Source organism: Elephantulus edwardii, unplaced genomic scaffold (genome assembly GCF_000299155.1).
Source record: "Elephantulus edwardii isolate Elephantulus edwardi_28Jun2011 unplaced genomic scaffold, EleEdw1.0 scaffold00046, whole genome shotgun sequence".
In the NCBI taxonomy this organism is placed as follows: domain Eukaryota; kingdom Metazoa; phylum Chordata; class Mammalia; order Macroscelidea; family Macroscelididae; genus Elephantulus; species Elephantulus edwardii.
The window spans coordinates 3278571-3301631 of NW_006399796.1; the positions used below are offsets into that span (position 1 = coordinate 3278571).

General features: G+C 38.4%; 1 protein-coding gene across 1 annotated transcript in view; it reads left to right on the plus strand.

Moving 5' to 3' along the window:
• The first annotated feature begins 475 nt into the window (after positions 1-475).
• Positions 476-23061, plus strand: part of PRR16 (proline rich 16) — a 332600-nt gene continuing 310014 nt past the window's right edge. Inside the window, exon 1 of the mRNA XM_006885991.1 lies at positions 476-634. Coding sequence (XP_006886053.1) covers positions 476-634 — 159 coding nt within the window. The remainder of the gene's footprint in view (positions 635-23061) is intronic.

Consider the following 23061-nt stretch of genomic DNA (forward strand, 5'->3'; position numbering starts at 1 on the left):
CTAGTTGTCAGAAACTGGCAGCAGGCTGCGATGATGGGGGCATTTCAGAAGATGAACTTATCTCCGTGCTTCTTAATATCAAGGGGGTCTGGGAGGAGATCCCAGAGATGCGAGGCACCTGGGCTGCTGCGCACAGCCCTCCGCGCCGCGGTCGGGAGCCCCTCTCTGCAGGCTCACGGATGAGCAAACGCCTGTGTGCGCGAGAGCGGCGGGCGGCGGGCGGCGGCGGCGGGAGGAGGCGCAGGCGCGCTGCTCGCCCGTCTGCAGCCCAGCGCTGAGCGCCGCGTCTCGGGGAGTTGATGGCAGCACCACAGTGCGGCCGCCCGGCGGAGCGCGGAGCGCAGCCACCCGCCGCTGCCCGGGGAGCGTCCAAGATGTGGAGGGACCGGGGCGGCAGCAGCAGCGCCAGGGACGGGGGCGCGCAGCAGCCTTCGCTCTCCCTCCTGTCCTGACCTGCCTCGCTTGCCCCCAAAGAATGTCAGCCAAGTCTAAGGGGAACCCCTCCTCGTCCTCTCCAGCCGAGGGGCCGCCCGCAGCCTCCAAAACGAAGGTGAAGGAACAGATCAAGATCATCGTGGAGGATCTGGAATTAGTCCTGGGCGACCTGAAGGACGTGGCTAAGGAACTTAAGGAGGTGAGAGGCGCGGGGGTGGGGAGGGAGTTCGTCGCCTTTCGTCCCCTCGCTGTTCCCGATTTCGCCGGGGACCTCTAGATTTCTAAACTCCTGAAACTATACAAAGATGCCTGCAGAAGGACTTTTCTTCTTTGCTTTGGCGACTCCTGAAAAAGAGTTGTTGTTGCACTTTCTTTTTTCTTAATCTGGAAGAAATCAACTAGTGTTTTTAATCGATTGACCTGGGGGTGGTGGGAGGGGTGAAGGTGCGGTGCGCACGTCTCTGTGTCTCTGTCTCTGTGTGTGTGTTGGGGGTGTGTCGGCAGAGAAAGAAATTAGCAGCCTGCCCAGAGCTTGCACGATGCTCCTCTCAAGCCTTCTGCTCCCCCAGAGCCCTTTGGCAAGTCCGCTGTTTGCCTGGCAGTCTCCCCAATCCAGAGCTGAAGGGGGGCCAGGTTCTGGGCCCGGAGCCAGGCCGGGGAGGGCAACTCCGGGGATCTCTGCTCAGCTTCCCTCCCTCCTCCTTAGTCTTACAGGAAGAAAGGCGACCCAGGCTGCTGGCAGTAGAGCCCAGACCTCGGAATGTGGAGCCATCAGGGGACTTTCTCACTTTCGCAGTTCCTGAAGCATCTTTAGTCCCCTCTGACCGAGGTTCCCAGTAACTCTGGGCCTGCTTGCCACCTCTGTCTGCCTGCCTTCCATCCTTTCTCTGCTTGGAAGCTGAGGAACTGGGCTCTCAAGCGCCAGTGTGTGTGTGTGTGAGTGTGAGTTTGGGCATGTGTGTGTTATGTGTTGTGTGTGCGTGTCTCATTTTACCACTTCACTCTTGGCTCTTTGGAACTGGGATGGTTTTGGCCTCCCCCCTCTCAAATTGCTTGTTTCCCTGTGGGAGAGGTGTTCTGGATGGAAGGCAGAGGCAGTGACAGGGTTGAGGCTGCGTAACTCGTAACTCGGGCGGTGTCTCCTGACGGAGGCGGGTGCCAGGCTGGACGGGGTGGGTTCCCCAGCGAGCACGACTGACAGCTGGTGGCGCCGAGAAACTGGTGGCAGTGCGCGGGCGTGAGCTGTTGCACTACCAAACCTGTGCCTGGTGCGGTTGTCAGTAAGGAGTCTGTCTCCCTGCTTATATGAGAACTTCGAAGGTGGTGGTGTCCAGGAAGGGAAGGGCACAGGGTGAGATATTGTCCAAATTAAAATTATAATACTGTTTCTGAAGCTAAGAAGAGAGAGATTTAAGGTTGTTTGGATGGCAGGCCTCTAAAAATTAACCTTTTCTATCCAGTTTCCAGTTTAGTTTTGAGGAAGGAGTATCTCATTTCGGCATTACCTCTGTGAATTGAACTCTACATTTGTTCCTTAAACGGAAGTCTCTTAAAATGACCTCAACAAGATTCACTCTGCCAAATGGCTAATACCATTCATGTAGGTTGGTCTACAGACAAAATGTTATTGCTACTGAGATTCTGATGTGTCAGTTGATATAGATGTGGGGGTCAAACGTCAATGTTCACAGGGCTTCCCTAGGATCATTGTTACACAACTGGTTGACAGATGGTGAGGTTATGCTTTAAAATTCTAGTCTAAAGATGTTGTTCCTTGCTTTGTTAATCCTTTTATTTGGCATCTTTGGCAGGCTTTGTTTTCATCTGTAACATTATGGTGTATTTGAAAAAAGAATAAATTTGGGCACATTCCTTTTGGCAGGATTGTGCTTTGTAGTTAGTTATTGGGTTTCCAGAAAGTAGAGAATGTGAGAAACTAGGTGCAAACAAGAGTCAATGTATTCAGAGATTGTGAGTAAAAGAATGGTAGTCAATCAGATTCTGCCTCTGTGGAAATACTCCCTTACGATGTGTAATCCCACTCCCTCTTTTGGGCAGAATAAATTATAACAAATGATGTATGGTATTTGTTCTACTTTGAATCATTGTACTGTAGACATTTGGAGATCTGGTAGCTCAGAAAGTTTTTTACTTTTAACCCTCAGCAACTCTCAGTTGGAATGAGAAATAAATCATGAAGTCTGTGGTTCTCCTTTCTTCCGTTCACTCTTTATATCCATGTCTTCATTTACTTGAAGATTTTTAATAAATGGACACCGACAGAGCAGTCGTCTAAATAGAAAAACATAGATATGTACTCCATCATAAAGAAATGACATTAATTATAGAACAGAGGTCAGGTCTTCTGTTTAAAGGGGTGCTATGTATGCAACTTGATGACACTTAACCACTGCTAAGTGAGACTAGTGTTGCTATATTTTGGTTAGTGTTGGCTATCTTCTACTTTGTACATCACTCCTTGTCAATTTGATATATTGAGGTAATCTGGGTCAGCTGTAATGCTGAACTTTGTGACATTGGGGTATCAAATGCCATAATGGTTTCCAAAGGTGGGCAGTGTTTGGTGGAGCTCCCATTTGTAGGACAGATTTGGAAGCAGAAGTGGCATCCACCTCCTAAATCACATGCCTGTGAAAACTCTATGAACTTGGAGAAATTTACAGAAAGGCTTTAGGTCTTTTGTACACGGAGTCGCTATGAGTTGTGCTCGACTTGACAGCAATCAACAACAACAACAACAACAACATGTGCAACTAAGTTGGTGAAAAAAAAAATCTGGCTTTTAGACAATGCTCACTAGGGAGAACATTTGTATTTAATGCTTTGGGACATTTGATTGGATACCAGAGTTATTTGGGTAATCATCTCATTGTGACACTGAAATTTATGAGTGGTAAATGATGTGATGAGCTTGTTAATTACTTTTGTGTGAGTATCAACACATTGGGTTTGTACAAGTATATAACATAACAGGATCTCAAAGCATTGGCCATTTAGAGAGTAAAAGTAAAAGTTATTTTGAGAACACAATACTTACATGGCATATTTAACCTGCAACATCTTGACATTGTGATAAATTATCTTTTAAAGATAACAGAGAACATCTATGCATGTCTTTTGATGTAATTTTAAATGAGTAAAAGCAAACATTATAAAGTAAAAAGATTGATGATCTATACATATATGTCTTATAAATGTAAATATTACTATTTAATTCATAAATTGTCACATTCAATATCTGGCAGTTTATATTTGGAACATATAAATATAAACCATTATATTTACAACTCTATTTTTTTAATCACTGATAACATATTTCTAAATAAATTAGATGACAGAGCCTATTAACTCAAAATAGAAATTAAAAATAGTGATTATGACAAGAACATTGCTAGTTATCATATGATATTTTGTTAATTATTTCTGGTTTTCTTCTAGTAAAAATGCAACATTATTTTTAATATTCTTTTATTTATATGAGGAGGCAAAATTATAAAGCTTCAGCTTATATACTTAGGGAGTATTACTAGGAGAATCTATTCTGTGGAGAGGAACATCATCCTTGGTCAATAAAAGAGAGGAAGGCCCTCAGTCAGGTGAATTGATAGATACAGTGACTGCTGCAGTAGGCTCTACTGTGTCAGAATGGCACAAGATAGGACAGGGTTCAGATCTATAGTTCATAGGGTTGTTACGGGTTGTACTCAACTTGATGACACCTAGAAATAAAAGTCTCTATTTTAGATTAACTATATGCCAAGAATACTGAAGTTTAACTTGCGATCATTTTGAAACTGCTTTTCTTTGTTGAAACTTTATGAACGTTGGTCATCTGAAAACTCAGATGTATTAAAACATTACTCTGAGAAGCATGGGAATCCTAGAATACTTGATTTTGCTTATGTGAAACTTATAATTGGACCAGGAGGCATTTGTCAGAACAGAGAAAGAAAACACTGCATGGTTCAAAATCAGGGAAGGTGTACACCAGGGATGTGTTTTATCTCCATACCTGGGCTCTATGAGGAGGAATGTGTTATCAGGATTGGAGGAAGGCTCATTAACAACTTGTGTTATGCAGATGACACAATTTTGCTTGCTGAAACTGAGGAGAACCTGAAGCCCTTGCTGCAGAAGCCCAGGGACTGCAGCTTTAAATATGGATTGTAGTTCAACATCAATAAAAACCACTGATTTTCACCACTGGGCCAATAGGCAGCATAATGATAGATAGTGAAGAGATTGAGACTGTCAACAGCTTCAGCTTGCTTGGTTCCTCAATCCACACTCTTTGTACTAGCCCCCTGGAAATCAAAAGACAAGGTGCATCTGATTCAGGTTGTGGTCTTTGCAATTACTTGCTGTGCATCATAGAGCTGGATTATAATTATAGATGATAGAAGAAACATTGATGGCTTTGAGTTGGGATGCTGGAGAAGAGTATTGAATATACCATCATCTGCTAGGAGAACAAATAAGTTCAACCTGGAGAGGATGAAACCAGACTGCTCCTTGGATGAAAGGATTCTGAGTCTGACGTACTTTGGCCATTTTTCAAGGAGGAACCAGTCCTTGGTGAGGGACATCATGTTTGGAAGGGTGGAGGGACAGTACAAGAGCGGAAGACCCTGGATGAGATAGATTAACTCGGTGATGGGGTAATGGAGGTAGAAGTGTCAGAGACAATGAGGTTGGCTCAGGATAGAGCAGGGTTCAGAGCTATTGTTGTACACGGGGTCGCCATGAGTAGCAAGCAACTAGATGGCACATAAAAACAACAGCAATAGTTAGAAGCTCTTTAGTAATTAGTGATGAAACTCAAATCTGTCCAGTGGGCAAAGTTGGTATTCTGTCTTTTTTATGATTAGTTGTTTAGACTTGCTAGTTTAACTGTGGAAAGCATGTGTTTTATCACTCCCACTAATGAATATATAAGGTTAGAAAAGATTTAAAGTTTATATTTGGGGTTGTATTTTGGACAAAGTAGATCACACTTTTTAGAAAATTAATAAGCAGTTTATTCTCTCCAGAATTTAGTAGTAACTCAGTTTTCAAAAATAATATCCTTATATGTTCATTCATCTTTATCTGTACATTCAGCACCTGCTATAAGCAAAGTACTCTTTTTATTTTTTACCAAGATAAGTTGTAATTAGGGCCTTAATGAGCTCTGAACAAAATACTGCTGAGATATATTCTATCCTCCTAATCTCTGCTGTGCCATGACTCCATTAATTTGTTACTGTGTCAGTGTCTCTCAGTGATGTTCTTCCTCTCTCTAACTGGCCTACAAGTTTACCTACTATGTTGTACTTCTCCAGAGGTAGGCCCCTTCTGAGAACATGCCCAAAGCATCAGAAATTAAGTGTCAGCATTCTTATTTCTAAGAAATATCTTGATTGTACTTCTTAGATAGACTTGCTTAACTACTTTGGCATCCAGGATGTATTTATTATTCTCCACCAATATCACATTCCAAGCAATCAGTTCTTTACTGTATCTTGTTAATTGTTCAACTTTCGCATGTAACAAGGCAATTTAAAAAACCATAGCTTGGTCCAGTTACACCTACATCTTTAAAATGACATGCACAACTTTACCTCTTTGAATTCCTGTTCTCCTCATTGCTATACATACTTTATTATGATCTACATAGTTCATTGCATTTACATAGCCAATAAAACACAGAAAAGTGTCCTTCTAGTATTTTCTACTTTCAACCAAGATCTAGCTAACTTGATCAGTGATATCCTTTGTTCCATGGCCTTTTCTGTTGTTTTATTTTTTCCTCTCTACTAGTTTATTTACAAAACTTGAATACAAATTTGAACAAATTCTTTCAATTTCCCTCACCCCGCCATCCATCAGATTGTACAACTGATTAATCCCCCAAGCCCCTGCAAATCTACATCCCTCTCTTCCAGCCCCTCCCACCCCTCTGAGATTATTCTACAATAATGGTTTTATGCAATATTTATCCTTGTGGCACTGAGTTAGTTCATTATAATGCTCTCCAGTCCTTCCCAAGTTAGGTAATAATTTACTAAGTTATTGCTCCTGCATGCTGCATAGTATTCAATTGTGTGAATGTACCATAATTTCTCAATCCATTCATTTGTGCTTGAACATTTGGAGTGTTTCCATGTTCTTGCAATGGTGAATAATGTTGCTATGAACATTGGTATACAAATCTCAGTTTATGCCTCAATTCTTATATTCTAAAGGTATATTCCAAGTGGTGGAATATCTGGGTCATATGAAATTTCTATGTTTGGTCTCTTGAGGAAGTGTCAAACTGCCTTCCAGAATGGTTGCACAATTTTACAATCCCACCAACAATGTACCTTTCTCACCATATCCTCACCAACATCGTATTAATTGTTGCCCTGTTAAAGTTTGCCACTGTTACTGAAGTGAGATGGGACCTCATTGTGGTTTTGATTTGCATCTCTCTTATTGCCAGTGATTTGGAGCATTTATTCATGTCTCTGTTTGCCATTTGAATATCTTCCTCTGTGAAAATTCTTTCCATGTCTTTTTCCATGGCATTTTCTGAATTCAGGTTGCAATTCTGGAAGTTCCTGTGAATATACTGGTCTAGCTGTTTATTTAATAATCTTCAGGAGTATTTTACTTGTGCGTGATGTGAATAATATTGTTTGATAATTTCCACGTTCTTTTGGATCAACATTAAAAAAAAAATAGGTACAGATATGGATCCCTTCAAGTGACTGGCCAAGTTACTGGCTCCTGATTACGTTGTCTAAGTGATTGAGCAGATCTAGACTTGCAGCAGTTTGTTGAATCACATTAATTGGTGTTTGAAGGTTGAGTCATAAAATGATTTCAATTTCACCAAGAGCTAGATACTTGGGGGCTTTACCATGTCAGGGATGCATCCTGTCCCCATACCTTTTCAACCTATATGTAGAACAGAGCAGTTGGGAAGCAGGGCTTTATGAGGAGGAATGTGGCATCAGGATTGGAGGAAGACTCATCCACAACCTACATTATGCAGAGGACACAATCTTGCTTGCTGAAACTGAAGAAGACCTGAAGCACTTGCTGCAGAAGGTCAAGGACTGTAATCTTCAATATGGATTGAAGCTTAACATCAAGAAGACAAAGATTTTTGCCACTTGGCAAATTGAAAGCACCATGATAGATGGAGAAGAGGCTGAAGTTGTTCACAATTACAACTTGCTTGACTCCACAATCAACACATTTAACACCAGCAGTCAGGAAATCAAAAGATGAAAATTGGGAAAATCTGCTGTTATAACTTCTCCACAGTACTTAAAATCAATGATATCAGTCTAGAGACTAAAGTGTGCCTAATCCAGGCCATGGTCTTTGCAATTACTTGTTATGTTTCAGAGAATTGGACAATAATCTAAGATGGTAGAAGAATCAATGCCTTAAATTTGTAGTACTAGAAAAGTGTCTTGAGCATATCATGGACTATCAAAAACACAGATAGGTCTTTTTCCGAGAGGGTGAAACAAATTTTTCCTTGGAAACTAGGATTTTGAAGCTCCATCTCACATACTTTGGGCATGTGGCCAGGAGAAACCCGTCCTTGGGAAAGGACATCATGCATGGAAGGGTAGAGGGACAGCGCAAGGGAGGAAAACCTCGAATCAGATGGATCGATACAGTAACTGGGGTAGTGGGGGTTGGTGTGTCAAAATTAGTGAGACTGGCTCAGGACAGGGCAGGGTTCAGAGCTGTTGTATAGAAGATCACAAATGACCTGATGGCACATAACAACAATAACATCATGACAGCCAACCAAGTCTTACTTTATTTCCATAATTTTTGAATTTTGTTCCATGTACCAACATTTTATCAGAGACCTTCATTTGTGATCATTTTCAGAGCTCTGGTGGTCTCCTGTATAGAGAGAGGCCTCACTGATTCAAATGCCACGCCTCTGGCAGTTTAAATCTCCCAAGAGCTACTGTGAAGACTAGCTGTTAATCCTCATCTTTAGATTTACAGGCTCGGAAACCCTGGTGGAAACACAGCTATGAGTTTGTTCTGAATTGACAGTAAAGGCTTAGTAGTTATTTCAGAGACAGCACTGATAATCAGGCACAATTGTGCACTACTGATGTCAAGGATTGGGGAGTTGACATTCCTGTGATCTTTAAGTTCTTTGAACTAATAAATTTTTACCTTCTTTCTGCTCTTTTCTCCATACAAGGAAAGACCCAGTAACTGCACTTTAGATGTCTTTTCATTTAAATTGCTCACCCGAGTAGGATATAGAGCATATATTTGTAAAATATTTTATACAGATTGACCTTGATTTCCCACAACTGTGGTTAGGATTCCCTCCAGGTATTTGGTGATGTCCAATACATTTTCATAATTTGCCCTGTTTGCTCTACGATATCTTGTTGTTGTTGCTAGGTGCTGTTGAGTATAATTCATAGTGACCCTACGAACAACAGATCTGAACCCTGTCCTATCCTGTATCATCCTTATCACCTCTGACACACTTAAGCCGATTGCTCCAGAGACTGTGTCAGTATGTCTCATTGAGAATTTTCCTCTCTTTCCTTGACTTTTCCAAGTATGATATCCCTTTCCAAAGAATAGGCTCTCCTAACAACATTCCCAAAATACGTGAGTCAAAAATTTCGCCATCCTTGCCTCCAAGAAGCACTCCAGCTGCACTTTTTCGAGACATATTCTCATTTTTGGCAGTCCATGGGATATTCAGTGCTCTTCCCCATCAATTCTTCTGTCTCCATATTCATTGTTCAGTTTTCAGATACAAAGGAAGTGATTGAAAGGCAACAACATCTACATATACCTACATATGGTTCCTTCTCATCAACTCTGACTTAGAGCTACTTTACAAACAGCAAATCTGGACTCTTTGCCTTCCTCTCTCTGACCCATCACCTTTTCCAGTATGATATCCTTTTCTGAAGACTGACTTCTCCTGACAACATACTCAAAATATATGAGACAAAATTTCACCATCCTTGCCTCTAAGGAGCACTTTCATTGCTCTTTCTCCACAACTTATAGGTTTATTCTTTGGGCAGCCCATATTCAGTTCTATTTCCCAGCCCTACAATTCTTCTTCTATCATCCTTCTTCCTTTAATAAACTTCAGATTCATAGAAAGTATTTGAAAAACAACCATAACTTGCTTCAGGCACATCTTTGTTTTTAAACTGACCTTGACACTCTTTAAGGCTTTGGAGATCTGCTAAAACTTTGGAAACAGACAAACAAAAAAAATCATTTCTACAGTGTAATTTATCTTCTGATATTTAACTTCTGATATCAAAGGTGTTGATTAGAGAACCAAGTATAATGAAATCATTGACACCTTTAATCTTTTCTACCTCTGTCCGCTTCCTAAACAACATGCATCTGGAAACTTTATGAACTTTGATAAATGTTAATAGCTATAGAAAGGCTTCAGACCTTTTGTTCAGGGTCTCTATGAGTCGTGCTTAACTTGAGACAATCAACAACAACGACAATTATGATTTTGCCTTTTGGCCCAGTGGCTTAGTGGCAAAGAGTTAATTCTGCAACTCAAAGTATTATATTTCCAATCCACCAGCTGCTCTGTGGACGGAAGATAAACAGTTACTTTCCACATGATTTAATTGCCTCAGAAAATCCCTGGGAGGATTAGCTATGGGCTGGTTCTGACTCAACAGTACAACTACAATAATCCATATTGAAAGCTGTGTACTCTTTGATCTTCTGCGTTAATTATTTCACGTCCTTCTTGTTTTCAGCAAACAAGACAAAGTAAAATATTTTTAACGAAATGCTTAAAGATCTGAAATTAGAAAACCAAAAGGGAAAAACATGCCCAGCATTTCACAAGAGTAAAGAAATGAAGGGAAATGTTCAGTTCTTAAGTAGCAATGTTTAAATATTGTGTTGACAAAAATATTACAGTGCTGGAAGCATCAAAAAAAGATGGCAGCAATATCCAGTCACTGGACTGCCAGAATTACTTGACAATCAACTCTTTCAGGGGGTAGTATATGTCAAAACCCAGTACTATTTAAGGCAGATGTTTAAGATGCTGTGAAGGAGTGGTTGAAACCAAGATCTCATAAATTGACAGAATGTCTATTGAAATGTTTGAACAACTGAATATAACCCTGGGTGTCCATAGCCCTCTATTTCAAGGAAGTAGGAAGACAGCTAGTTAGTCAACCAGATGGAAGATATATGTATTATTTCTAATCCCTAACAATATTAGACAGAGTGTGTAAATTAGTAAAGAGTATAATATTACATTCAAGTAAAATTACCATTAAGATAATCTAAAAATTATAACACCTATATCTTGGCAACAAATTGTCAGAACTTGAAACTGGTTTCAGGAGAAGGTATGAAATCACACAGCTAATTCCATGTATATCTTGAATAAAGGAAATATATCTATTTTTTTTTATTTCACAAAGACATGGAAAGCCTGACATAAAGCAGAAGAAGCAGTCCTTCAGATGAAATATAGGAATATCATTTGGCTTAAAATCAGGCAAGATGTGTGTCAGAATTTATCCTTTTCCTCTATATACCCAACACGTTTATTTGCTGGCCAGATAACCTAAGGAAATGGACTATTGGATGGAAAATACAGCATCACGTTTGGAGGAAGGTTCATGAACAACTAGCAATAGGCAAATTACATACACTTACTTATTGAAAGTGAAGAGAGCTTGAAATACTTAATTGAAAAATATAAAAGACTATCTAGCCATCAGTGTGGATTATATCTTAACCGAAAAGGAAGAATCTTCTCAAGCTGACCAATTTAATAATAAACAGAAAAATTGAAGTTGCCAAGAATTTACATGTTCCTGACCTCAGCGCCTAAGGAAGCATCAGTCAAGAAATCAAATAATGTGTGGCATTGTACAAATCTACAAAAATTGACTCTAAAGTTTTAAAAATCTAAGATGTCACTTTCACTATTAAGGTAACTCTGGCCCAAACCCTGGTATTTTCAGTTTTCTGTTATGCATATAAAAACTGGAATTGATGACTTTGTTGAAAGATATTTCATATTAAAGACTTCTTGGGAGGAATACAGTCACAATATTCCTTAGAAGTGTAGATGAAAAGACTTTGTGTCATATACTTTGGACTGTTATTGGTGGAGACCAGTGACTTGAGAAAGATAGCATGCTTGAGATAAAGGATAGAATCGGGGAAATAGAAGAAAACTCTCAATGAGACAAATGTACACAGTTGCTTCTTCAGTGGTTCAATCACTGAAATTTTGTTACAGTTGCAAAATACTGGAAATTGCCTTGTTCTGTTGTATAGATGGTTGATATAAGGTGAAAATGACTTGCTGTTACCATAATACAATGTTGTTGTTGTGTATTGTAGAGTCTGAAGTGACCTGTATGTATCTGACCCTTCAGTGAGTTTTCAGAAGCAAATTGCATAGGAGATTGCACATCCTTCTCTCACTAATATTATGTTAATTTTTATAAAACAGTAAATATACAATACTTAGTACGATGGCAGGACATTAGTGAGGAGAATAGAAGTTTAAAAATAAGTTGTGAATTTTAAGAAATTTAATCTTTATTCAAATTCGTATTATTATCACAAGTGAATCAATGCCATATAAATAAACCATATGTAAATGTAAGTAAATCCATTTATCTGTGTATAACTAAAACTGAAAATGTTCAGAAAGTCTAAGTCCTTTGAGGGACTTGAGAGTCAATTAAGAATGTTTGAATCTTTAAAATGTGAGTAGGATTTGAAGAGATAGATGTATGTTGTTGTTGTTAAGTGTTGTCAAGTTGTAGACAACTTTGTGATCAAAAGACCAGAACACTTGTATAACTTTCATCATTTCTCTAAGTTCATCAAGTTTCTGGAGGCAAGCTGTTTCAGAAGTGGATGCCACCTCTGCTTCCAAGCTTGTTTTAATCAGGGACCTCCACCAAACACCGTCCACCATGGATAACCATGATCACATTTGACACATCAGTGTCACAGTGTTTGTAGGAAATTTTAAAGAAATAGCTTTGGAATATAAGATTGTGTTACATTTTCCCCTCCAATCCCATATATAAAAAAGAAAAATGGTGCTGAAATTCTGTAGTTTTAGAGATGAAACTAATCACAACTGTTAAAGCAGATGTGAGTTGTACCATTTCACTAAAAACTTAGAATAATTGCTTTTAAAATATAGTTATCAAATTATCTGTCATATTTGAGTAAAAATTTTCCTGTTTCTTGAGATTTTATTTAATGGAGAATTCTTTGATATTTTTTTTATTTCAAATATTGGTGACAATATGGGATAACAGCTATGGTTGGGTAGAGTGATTACAATCTGTGATAAAATCTCCTCCTGTATTAGTCAGATCCTATTTGACAGCACACACATAATCTGTGATAAATAGCTTTTTATTTGAATACAAAATGCATTGTAGATTTAACTTGATTTCCTATAGTTTAGATGTATTATAAACTTGATTTTCTAAAATATTATTTTATGATTTTAAGTAACAAAATAATTGTATGGCTTTAGTCACTTTTATTAAGTCATTTTTTCCCCTAAACTAATGTGTGGTAATATGTTGCATACTACATTCATTTCTCCATTTTTCTAATGATTAACATTTGGGACTACTTCCTGATATACAAACAATGCTTCATTTGTGAGCAAAAGTTCTTAAGTAAAAGAGTGCATATTTTTCAATGTAAACCCGGGGGTGAATTTACTGGAGTGACTAGGTCTTTAGTGTCAAGGCTACTTAAGAAAACCCTTGTGTCCTGGGTTTATCACCTCAGCACTGACTCATGGCAGCCCTATGTGGGCAAGCCAGAACTGCTCATTAAGGTTTTCAAGGGTCTGTGACCTTTCAGAGGCATATTACCAAGTCTGTGTTTCTGTAAACAAGTGATTTGAATAGAGTTAATTTTCATAAAGGCACCAGTTAACGTGAGTTGGTTTGTCACTTTTCTCATAATATTGACTGATTAGTCTCCATGGGTAAGAATACATGTCAGCAGTCTGATTGAATGAATAGGGAACCTTGATTTTTCTCTTAATTTAATATTGTAGTAGTTTGTTAGGACTCATGCAACAAAAGTTACTCTAAGTGGATTGTTTAAAACAAAACAAAGTGATAATTGTTGTTTCAAGTCTCTGGATACTTCAAGAAGGAAGTTAGGGTGTTGGCAAGCCAGGACCTCTGCCAAGGCTGCGGAGAAGGTTCTTCTTACTTTCTTCTAGTCACTGATAGCTGCAGGTGTTCCTTAGTTGGTGATATATAACTCCTGTCACTGCCTCTGTTTTCATTTGGGCATCTTCTTTCTCAATCTTTTCTCTTTGTATTAGAACATTAGTCATATTGAAAAGGCTATCTAGTGTGATCTCAGATTTACTAGTTCTATCTTCAAAGGTGCTATTCATAAGGTTACATTAATGGGGACTAGTTAGGACTTAAGCATACTTTTGTAGAACAACAAAAAATTAACTCTCACTGTTAAATACCCTATAGACATTGGTACTTAAAGGATTCTAAATGACAGTGACACAATATGACAGAGTAGAGCTTCCACATGGCATTTTCCAAGTCTTTAATATTTATAGAAGTTCACTGCCACATCCTTCTTTACTGAGTGGCTGAAGTGTTCCAATTACAGACCTATTGGTTTGTGGCACAGTCAAATGTTTAATCACTGCACCACCACATCTCTAGAGTAAATTGAGGCCCGATATCACTCAGTTTCAAAAGCTAGAGGAAATGATTTTACTTGGAAAAAAATATAAAAGCATTCCCTTTTTAAATGACTTGTCCATTTGGATTTTTGTAGTTTATTTCTCTGGGAAATCTCACTATGTTTTGGTTAATGAATCCATACATATAAAACTCATTAACAAGAACATTCTATAGAGAGTCATCTCTGGAGCATTTTCAAAGTTTTAAAGTGATGAGGAACAGAATTTAACAGTTCATTCATTTGTAGCAATACCTTATACTTTTGTCACTCACCAGTCAGTACCACAGTCGGCCTTCCTAAACTGATGTATATTTACTAAATGTTAAAATGCATTTTCATTTTTCTCATTTTTAAAGCATGATGGTTTAGTATGCTATTGAAAAAGGAGAATAATTCTGGGAAAATAGAGCCAATAAACATCCTTAATTTTCTCTCTACTTTGAACACATTAATCTCTTTTAGATTTTGAGAATTTAGCTGATAAGAAATTCAAGTAGTCTTAAAGTAATAGTGTGCTTCAGGCAACAGTCAAATAATACATAATAGAACCAATGTAGTTGGGTTCATTGTTACCTCTGTTATTTTTTTCCTTACTCTTGCTGCTCTGAAAATCTTAGGTATTTAACTGAAAATAAAAGGAAAATATAGAAATGCAAACATGACCAAAACACAGTTTCCTAAACAAATTTACTTATAGAACCTGTGTAGAGCAAATTAATGGGAAAAAGGTAACATTTTTAAGAATTTAGGAATAATATTCAAAACCTAATAGGCTGCCAATCAGTTAGGATTGAAACGTACATATCTGACATCAGCCTCAAATACAATTTTAAACAACTGTGGTTTCTATTTACTTAAAAGAACAAATTTTCTTTCTAATTTCAGTATTAATATGTTAATATTATGGAAACATTAGAAAAATTGAAAATAAATGTAAAGGAGAAAATAAAAATTGCTAGTATCTCATAAATAGGTAAACATGTTGCTATGTTTACTCATTCCCGTCTTTTCATATGTATTTTACCATAGATGAAGTAATAAAATGAGGAAATTATATATGATTTTGAATCTTGCTTTCTTGACTATTATTACAGCCAATACTTGTGCGTCATAGCATTGGAACCAACCCATAGCTGACCCTCCATTGAGTTTTCAGAGACAGTTAATCTCACAGGAAGAGATTGCCCAGCCTTCTCCTGAAGAGTAGCTAGTGGATTCAAACAGTGTGCCTTTGGGATAATGTGAGACATTCTATATATTTCCAAGTTTTTTAATGGTTGCTAAATGCTGGAGCTCTGGTGGCACTGACCACTTGAAACCTTGGAAGAGAGACGGACAGTTTCTTCCCATTAAAATTTACAGTCTCAGAAATCCAGTGGAGAGTAGCTGTGAGTAGGAACTGGCTAGATGACAGTAAGTTGAATTTGAAATAGCACTGAAAACAATAGCTTTGGATATAAGAGTAGCTTACATAGATAGCTCTTAGTTTGGGCTACTGATTTGTTGTTATGTACTGTTGAGTTACCGTCACTCATAGTGACCCTATGTACACCAGCTTTGAAATCTGCCCTGTTCTGAGCCAGTCTCATTGACTCTGACACATCTATCACCATTGCCCCAGTTACTGTATCAATCCATTTCATCTGGGGTGTTTTTCTCCTGCGCTGTCCCTCCACCCTTCTGAGCATGATGTACTTCTCCAAGGACTGGTCCCTCCTGGCCATGTGCCCAAAGTATGTGTGATGATGATTCAAAATCTTAGCTTTCAGGAAGAATCTTGGTTTCACTCTCTACAAGACAAACCTATTAGTTTTCTTGGCCTGTCTGTTCAAGACTTTTCTCCAGCACAACAAGTCAAAGGCATTGATGAATCTTCTATTTTACCTTGTCATTATCCAGCTCTCTGATGTTGTTTTTGTAGTTGTTATGTGCCATCGAGTCACTTGAGACTTAATAGTGACCCGATGTGAAATACCCCTAAACCCAACTCCATCCTGTGCAAACCTCACCGTCTGTGAAACGCTCACATCCATCACCCTAATCACAGAATTGATCCATCTCACCGAGGGTCTTCCTCTCCTGCACTGTCCCTCCACTCTCCCAAACCTGGTGTCCCTCTCCAAGGACCAGTCTCTCCTTGCAGAATGCCCAGAGTATATCCGACAAAGCTTCATAATCTTTGATTATTCCAGCTTCACCCTCTCCAGGACAAACCTGTTTGTTCTCTTAGCACTCCATGGTAGATTCAACACTCCTCTCCGGCACCATAGCTTAAAGGTATCAATTCTCTATCATCCCTAGTCATTGTCCAACTCTCCTCTGCATAGCACGCAATTGCAAAGACTATAGCCCAGATCGGGTGCACAGTAGTTTTCAGCCTGATGTCATTGCTCTTCAGTACTCTTGAGAGGTCCCTGACAGCTGACTTTCCCAGTGCAATTCATCTCTTGATTTCCTAGCTTCTGGTAACAAGAGTTTTGTCTGTGGAGCCAAGCAAACTAAAACTGCTATCTCAACCTCTTCACCATCCATACTGATGCTGCCAGTTGGTCCAGTCAGTGGTGAGAATCTTTGTTTTCTTGATGTTGAGCTTCAATCCGTATTGAAGAATGCAGTCCTTGGTCTTCTGTAACAAGTGCTTCAGGTCCTCCTCAGTTTCAGCAAACAGGATTGTGTCATCTGCATAACAAAGGTTGTTGATGACTCTTCCACCAATCCTGATGCCACATTCCTCTTTGTACAGCTCAGTGTCTCAGATGATCTGTTCTGCATACAGATTGAAAGGTATGGAGACAGAATACATCCCTGGTGGACCCCCTTCTTGATTGAACCATATAGCGTCTTCTTGATCTGTTCTAACGACTGCCTCTTGGTTCAAATATAGATTTTGCATAAGCACGATCAAATGTTCTGGGATTCCCATTCTTCTCAGAGTCAGCTAAAGCTTGTTGTTATCCACACAGTCAAAAGCCTTTGCATAGTCAATGAAGCACAGATAGACATTCTTCTGGTATTCTCTGCTTTCTGCCAAGATCCATCTAACATTATCTATACTCTCCCTTGTTCCATGACCTCTTCTAAATCCAGCTTGCACATCTGGCAGTTTTCCGTTGACATATTGTTCCAAAAGTTTTGGGATAGTTTTCAGCAGAATCTTGCTTGCATGTGATATTAATGTTATTGTTTGATAATTTCCACACTCTGTTGGGTCACATTTCTTTGGAATATAAACAAATATTGATCTCTTCCAGTCAGTTGGCCAGCTGGCTCACCTCCAGATTTCTTGGCACAACTTGGTGAGGACATCCAAGGCAGCGTCTCTTTGTTGAAATAAATGAATTGGTATGCTGTCAACTCCTGGAGACTTGATTTTTGCTAATTCCTTCAGAGCAACTTGACCTTCCTCCTTCATCACCACAGGATTTTGCTCAGATGTTAGTTCATGAAATTCTTCTGTGTCAGCCACTTCCTTCTGATACAGTGACTCTGTGTACTCCTTCCATCTTCTTTTAATTCTTCTTAGATTATTTGACATTCTACCCAAATTATCTCTAAGTATTACCACCCATGGCTTGAATTTGTTTTTCAACTCCTTCAGCTTAAGATACGCTGAGCGAGTCTGGCCCTTTTGATTTTCTGATTCCAGCTCTCTGCACATTTCATTATAGTAACTTGCTTTGTCATCCCAAACTGCCTTTTGGAATTTTCTGTCCACCTCTTTGATTTCTTGATTTCTTCTTTTAGCTTTGGCTTCTGGGTACTCTCATGCAATATTCAGAGTCTCATCTGACATCCATCTTGGCATTTTTTTCTTCTTCAGCCTTTTTAATTATCTTTTGCATTCTTCATGGATGATTTTCTTGATATCCTCCCAGAGCTCATTTGGCCTACCCTCATTGGTGCTCAAGGCCTCAAACCTGTTCCTGAGATGGTTTTGAAATTCGAATGGGACAGACTTAAGGTCAAATTTTGGTTCCTGTGGATTTGATCTGATTTTCCTCAACTTCAGCTTGAATTTACATATGAGTAGTTTGTGGTCTGTCCCACAATCAGCACCTGGTCTGGTTTTCACAGCTAACATTGAGCTTCTCCAGTGAGTATGTCCCCAGATGTAATCAATTTGATTTCTATGCATACCATCAGGTGAAATCCATGTGTATAGCCTGTGTTTGTCTTTCTTATAAATGTATTCGCAATGAATAAATCATTGTGCAGAATTCTATCATTCTGTCTCCAAGCTCATTTGGGACCTGAGGAGAAGACGGAATAGGAACAATCTGAATCTCACCACCTTGCCTCAGGTACAAGACACTAGCCAGGGACTCCTGCTGCTGCCATTCCCAGATAAAATAGATTTGGGACTGGGGGATGAGACGGAGTCATAGCTCTCTGATGTATAGCAAGTAATTGTGAAGGCCATGGTCTGGATCAGGTGCATCTGAGTCTCTAGACTGACAGTATTGCTTTTCAGTACTCTGGAGAGGTCCCTGACCTTAGATTTTCCCAGTGCAATTCATCTTTTGATTTCTTGACTAATGGTACCAAGAGTGTTGATTATGGAGCCTAGAAAGCTGTAATAGTTGACAATTTTCTTGTATTATGGTGCTGCCAGTTGGCCCAGTGGTGAGAATTTTTGTCTTCTTGATGTTAAGCTTCTATCCATATTTAAAGCTGCAGTCCTTGACATTCTGCAGCAAATGCCTCAGGTCCTCCTCACTTTCAGCAAGCAAGGTGGTGTAATCTGCATAATGTAGGTTGTTGATGAGTCTTCCTCCAAACCTGATGCCACATTCTACCTCCTAGAGCCCATCCTCCTGAATGATCTGTTTTGCACACAGACTGAAAAGGTATGGAGACAGGACACATTTCTGATACACACCTTTCCTAATTTTGAATCATGCAACGTTTCCTTGCTCTGTTTGGAGGACGGACTTCTTCCTGGTCTGAATATAGGCTTCATATGAGCACAATCAAGTGTTATGGGATTCCCATTCTACTTAAGTTTAGCCACAATTTGTTGTGATCCACACAGTAAAATGCCTTTGCATAATCAAGAAAACACAGGTACACATTTCTCTGGTATCTTTGCATTCTGCTAAGATCTATCTGACATTGACAATAATGTCTCTAGTGCCACAGTCTCTTCTAAACCCATCTTGTATTTCTGGTAGTTCTCTGTTGATGTACTTTGTCAGTTGCTTTTGGATAATCTTAATCAGGATTTTACTAGCTTGTAATATTAGTAATATGGTACGATAATTTCCACTCTGTCTGGTTTCCCCCCTTTTTGTAATAGGAATAAATATGGATCCATTCCAGTGAGCTGGCCAAGTATTTGTCCCTTAGATTTATTTGTACAGTCTGGTGAGCATGTTCAGGACAGCATCTGTTTGTTGAAATAGGTCATTGGTAGTCCATCAATTCCTGGAGCCTTATTTTTTGTCAATTGCTTCGGAGCAGCTTTAACTTCCTCCTTCATTGCCATTGTCTCTTCAGCATATGTTGTTTCTTGAAATTCTTCTGTGTCAGTCAATTCTTTTTAGTATAATGACTCTGTATACTCTTTCCACCTTTTTTTAATGCTTCCTGGATCATTCAATATTCTGTCCATAGCACTCTTAAGTATTGCAACTCGTGGCTTCAATTTCTTCTTGTAGTGCTCTACTAAGTGCTGCATTTTCTAGCCTCAAAACAATCTGATCTGTGAAACAATGTATTTGAATTCTGTAAATAAACTATAATAATAATAATAAATAATAAATACTTGGTTTTGAGGTATGTTACATGTTAGACAGATATTCAAGTGCTTGCTTGTTTGAATCTAACAGTAACTGCAGGGTAGAACAATAAAGTAGTTTGTTTCCATTAAGATTTATAGTCTGAGTAACCTGATGGGAAATTGTCATGAGTAAGAATACACCAAAGGGCAGTGAGGTGTTTTGTGTTACTGTTATTTCACTTTACAGAAAACAAATAAAAAATCTGAGGTTATGTCACTACATGCCAGTGGTCATTCAGTCTGAAAGTGGACACAAGGGATTTTAAGCCCCAGATATTTAAACCTAAAATCTATTGTTTTTTCTCCAAAAATTTCCTTTAAAAACATTTTTCTGTAAGTCTAAGGATGTGAAAACCTGAAGGCCTAGATCTATGATCCACTTTGCTTTCCATACAGTTTTTATAAATTTTTATTCCCACCAGCAATATGTGTAGACATTCTTTTTAATTTCAAATGAGTCTAGTAAACCTTTTAATTTGTGGCTTCATACTTAGTTTATTTTACCTTCATGATAACAATTATGTTTTTTCCAAGGGAAGCTGGATTGCACTTAGCTTGAGTTACCAGAATGAGGCAAAATTAAGTGAGATAATGGAACCTTTCAAATAAACTGATGCTGAAATGAATTGTTACAGTGAAGACCCTTTTCTACTTTGAAGACTTCTCATCAGTGAAGATGAGACAAGCATGGTGACTACCACAGTGGATGTAAGCATGATAGAGATCCTGATCATCTCTGAATAGTAGTTGTCTTGAAGGCACCTGACAACACTACCATCGACATAATGAACTTTAACCTGTTCAGTCTTTAAAAAAAGTATTGATAAACAAATTCTATTTCTTTTACTTAGAATGCACAAGAAACCTAATGTGGATTCTGCTTATATCAATGATTGCATGCAGTTATTAGAAATGGATATTAATAGTTGAAATACTTTGTTAGTTTTTGTTTTTATAAAGTTTCCTCAAAAGGGAGGCATTGTCCTTCAACTTTGTAAGATATTTGAGATCTGACAACAGTTTCACATTTGTTATGACGTATTCATTCCTCTCATCACTGGATGCTAGATAGATCCCAAGGGGAGGTGAATTGGGAGATTGCAGTCAAAGGAGTTAAGTCAGCACAACACATAAGTGGTGTAGAGGTGAAATATATTGAAATTGAAAGAAGGGGGACAGATGGGGAAAATACTGGTAACTTCTGGAGCAGAAAAGTGAAAGTTAATGCTCTTGGCTTCAGTTACATAGATTTCTAATCTCTGGTAAGGTATCACACTGGCAGCACAACAGTGTGAATTTCATATCTGAAAAAGATGGACAGTCAACTACAGTGGGATTTTACTGCCTCTGAAAACCTGCTGGAAGGTTAGCTATGAATCTGTTCTGAATCTAGGGTAGACAACAACAAGAAATCTCCTTGGTTCTCTCCTGATAATTAGTAGCTGTTGAGCCATGTTTATGTTCCTTTGAGATGTGTGTCCACTTAATTTCATTTGAAATCCAATGATACTACCTTCTGCGGTGAATTGTGATTGGTATCTACACATTAGCAGCTAGTTTGTCCAGTCTCCTCCACCTCTTGTTCTGAGGTGGATTTAGTCCCCTCCTTACATTTTTCAGATACTTACCCTTTATCCCTGTAATATTTGTCATGACTGACAACTTGAGAAGCTTGAACAATGCTCTATTAGGTGCAAAATTAGTGAATGAGGTAGGAGTGTCTTATGTAATTTGTAATTGTTGTTGTGTGCCGTCGAGTTGGCATGAACTCATAGCTGACTCTCCAGCAGATTTTCAGAGGCAATAAATCATATCGGAGGAAATGGACCATCCTTTTCCCTAAGATCATCTGGTGGATTTGAACCACTGTGACTTTAGGATTGTAGCACAACTTCGTACCACTAGGCCATAAGCATCATCAAATTAGATTGTAATGTAAACCACCATCTTCCTCAAATATTAGGAGTGCAAGAAATGGGTTTTTTCTAAAATCCGGCTTGTTCCAAATTTCCCTTCACCTTCAATTTAGTATGGACTTACTTTTTTATTTAATTGAAAGTTAGTTCATTGGGAGGGACTAGTATCAATTAACATTTCCCATAGGACCTGAGAATCCAAATTCATTAGTACTTTAGCTATAAAAAAGAACCATAAGCAGAAATGAGAAAATAAAGACATATTGGAGGCCAAATTAGAGTAAGCTTGTAAGTGGTCTTTTGTTTCTGGAAAGATGCATCATATGTATTGCATTAGCTATTTTTCCTCTATGTATGAAAGAGAGTACATGGGGATTCCAAAGGAATTACTTTCCAGTCCTGCTTTTTTACTAAGAAATAATAACATTGCTAGAATTTCCCTTTTATTTATGATCTTTATTTTCTCTCTTCCTGTTTAAAATCAATGTGTACTTGTGTGTTTGAAATGAGTCAAGTTACATATTCATACTCATTTAGTTAGTTGGTAGGATGTTTCACATGCCATACTTAGATTTCTTTTTTTTAGCTACAAATAACATATGCCATACTTGGCGAGAGAAAGCACTTTTGATGATTTTTAACAGGTTTTCTTATCTAACATCACAAACACAGTTAACAGGTGTGTATGGTCTATTTCAAAAGAATCCATTCTCATCCTCGGTTTGAAGTGTGATAGAAAAATACTTGACTAAAAATATTCTCAGGAACCAGTTGTCTTTATAGTAATTGCAGCATTTATTATTATTGTTAAATGTTATTATTCTTACCTGTCACAGCCCTTCCAGGATATTAAATTGTGACAAATGTTCTGAGAAATTCTCATTCTGAAAGATTCCTCATCTGAGAATGACCAGATGAATAGATGAAATAAGTCTTTATTTCTTTTTATTTCTCTTGATTTTCAATAAATATCTAATACCTATCTCCATCATTTTCAGAATCAATAGTCCTGACTGTGCAAGAGAAGAAAATAGAGAAATATCAACAACTGTAATTTAATTGTTTTTACTCCAGTGAACAAATGAGCAGTTTCTCAGAAAGTCATGTCTCTCAGAGGACTCTTAGCAATATAATCTCAAAAATTTTATACATGTATACATAATA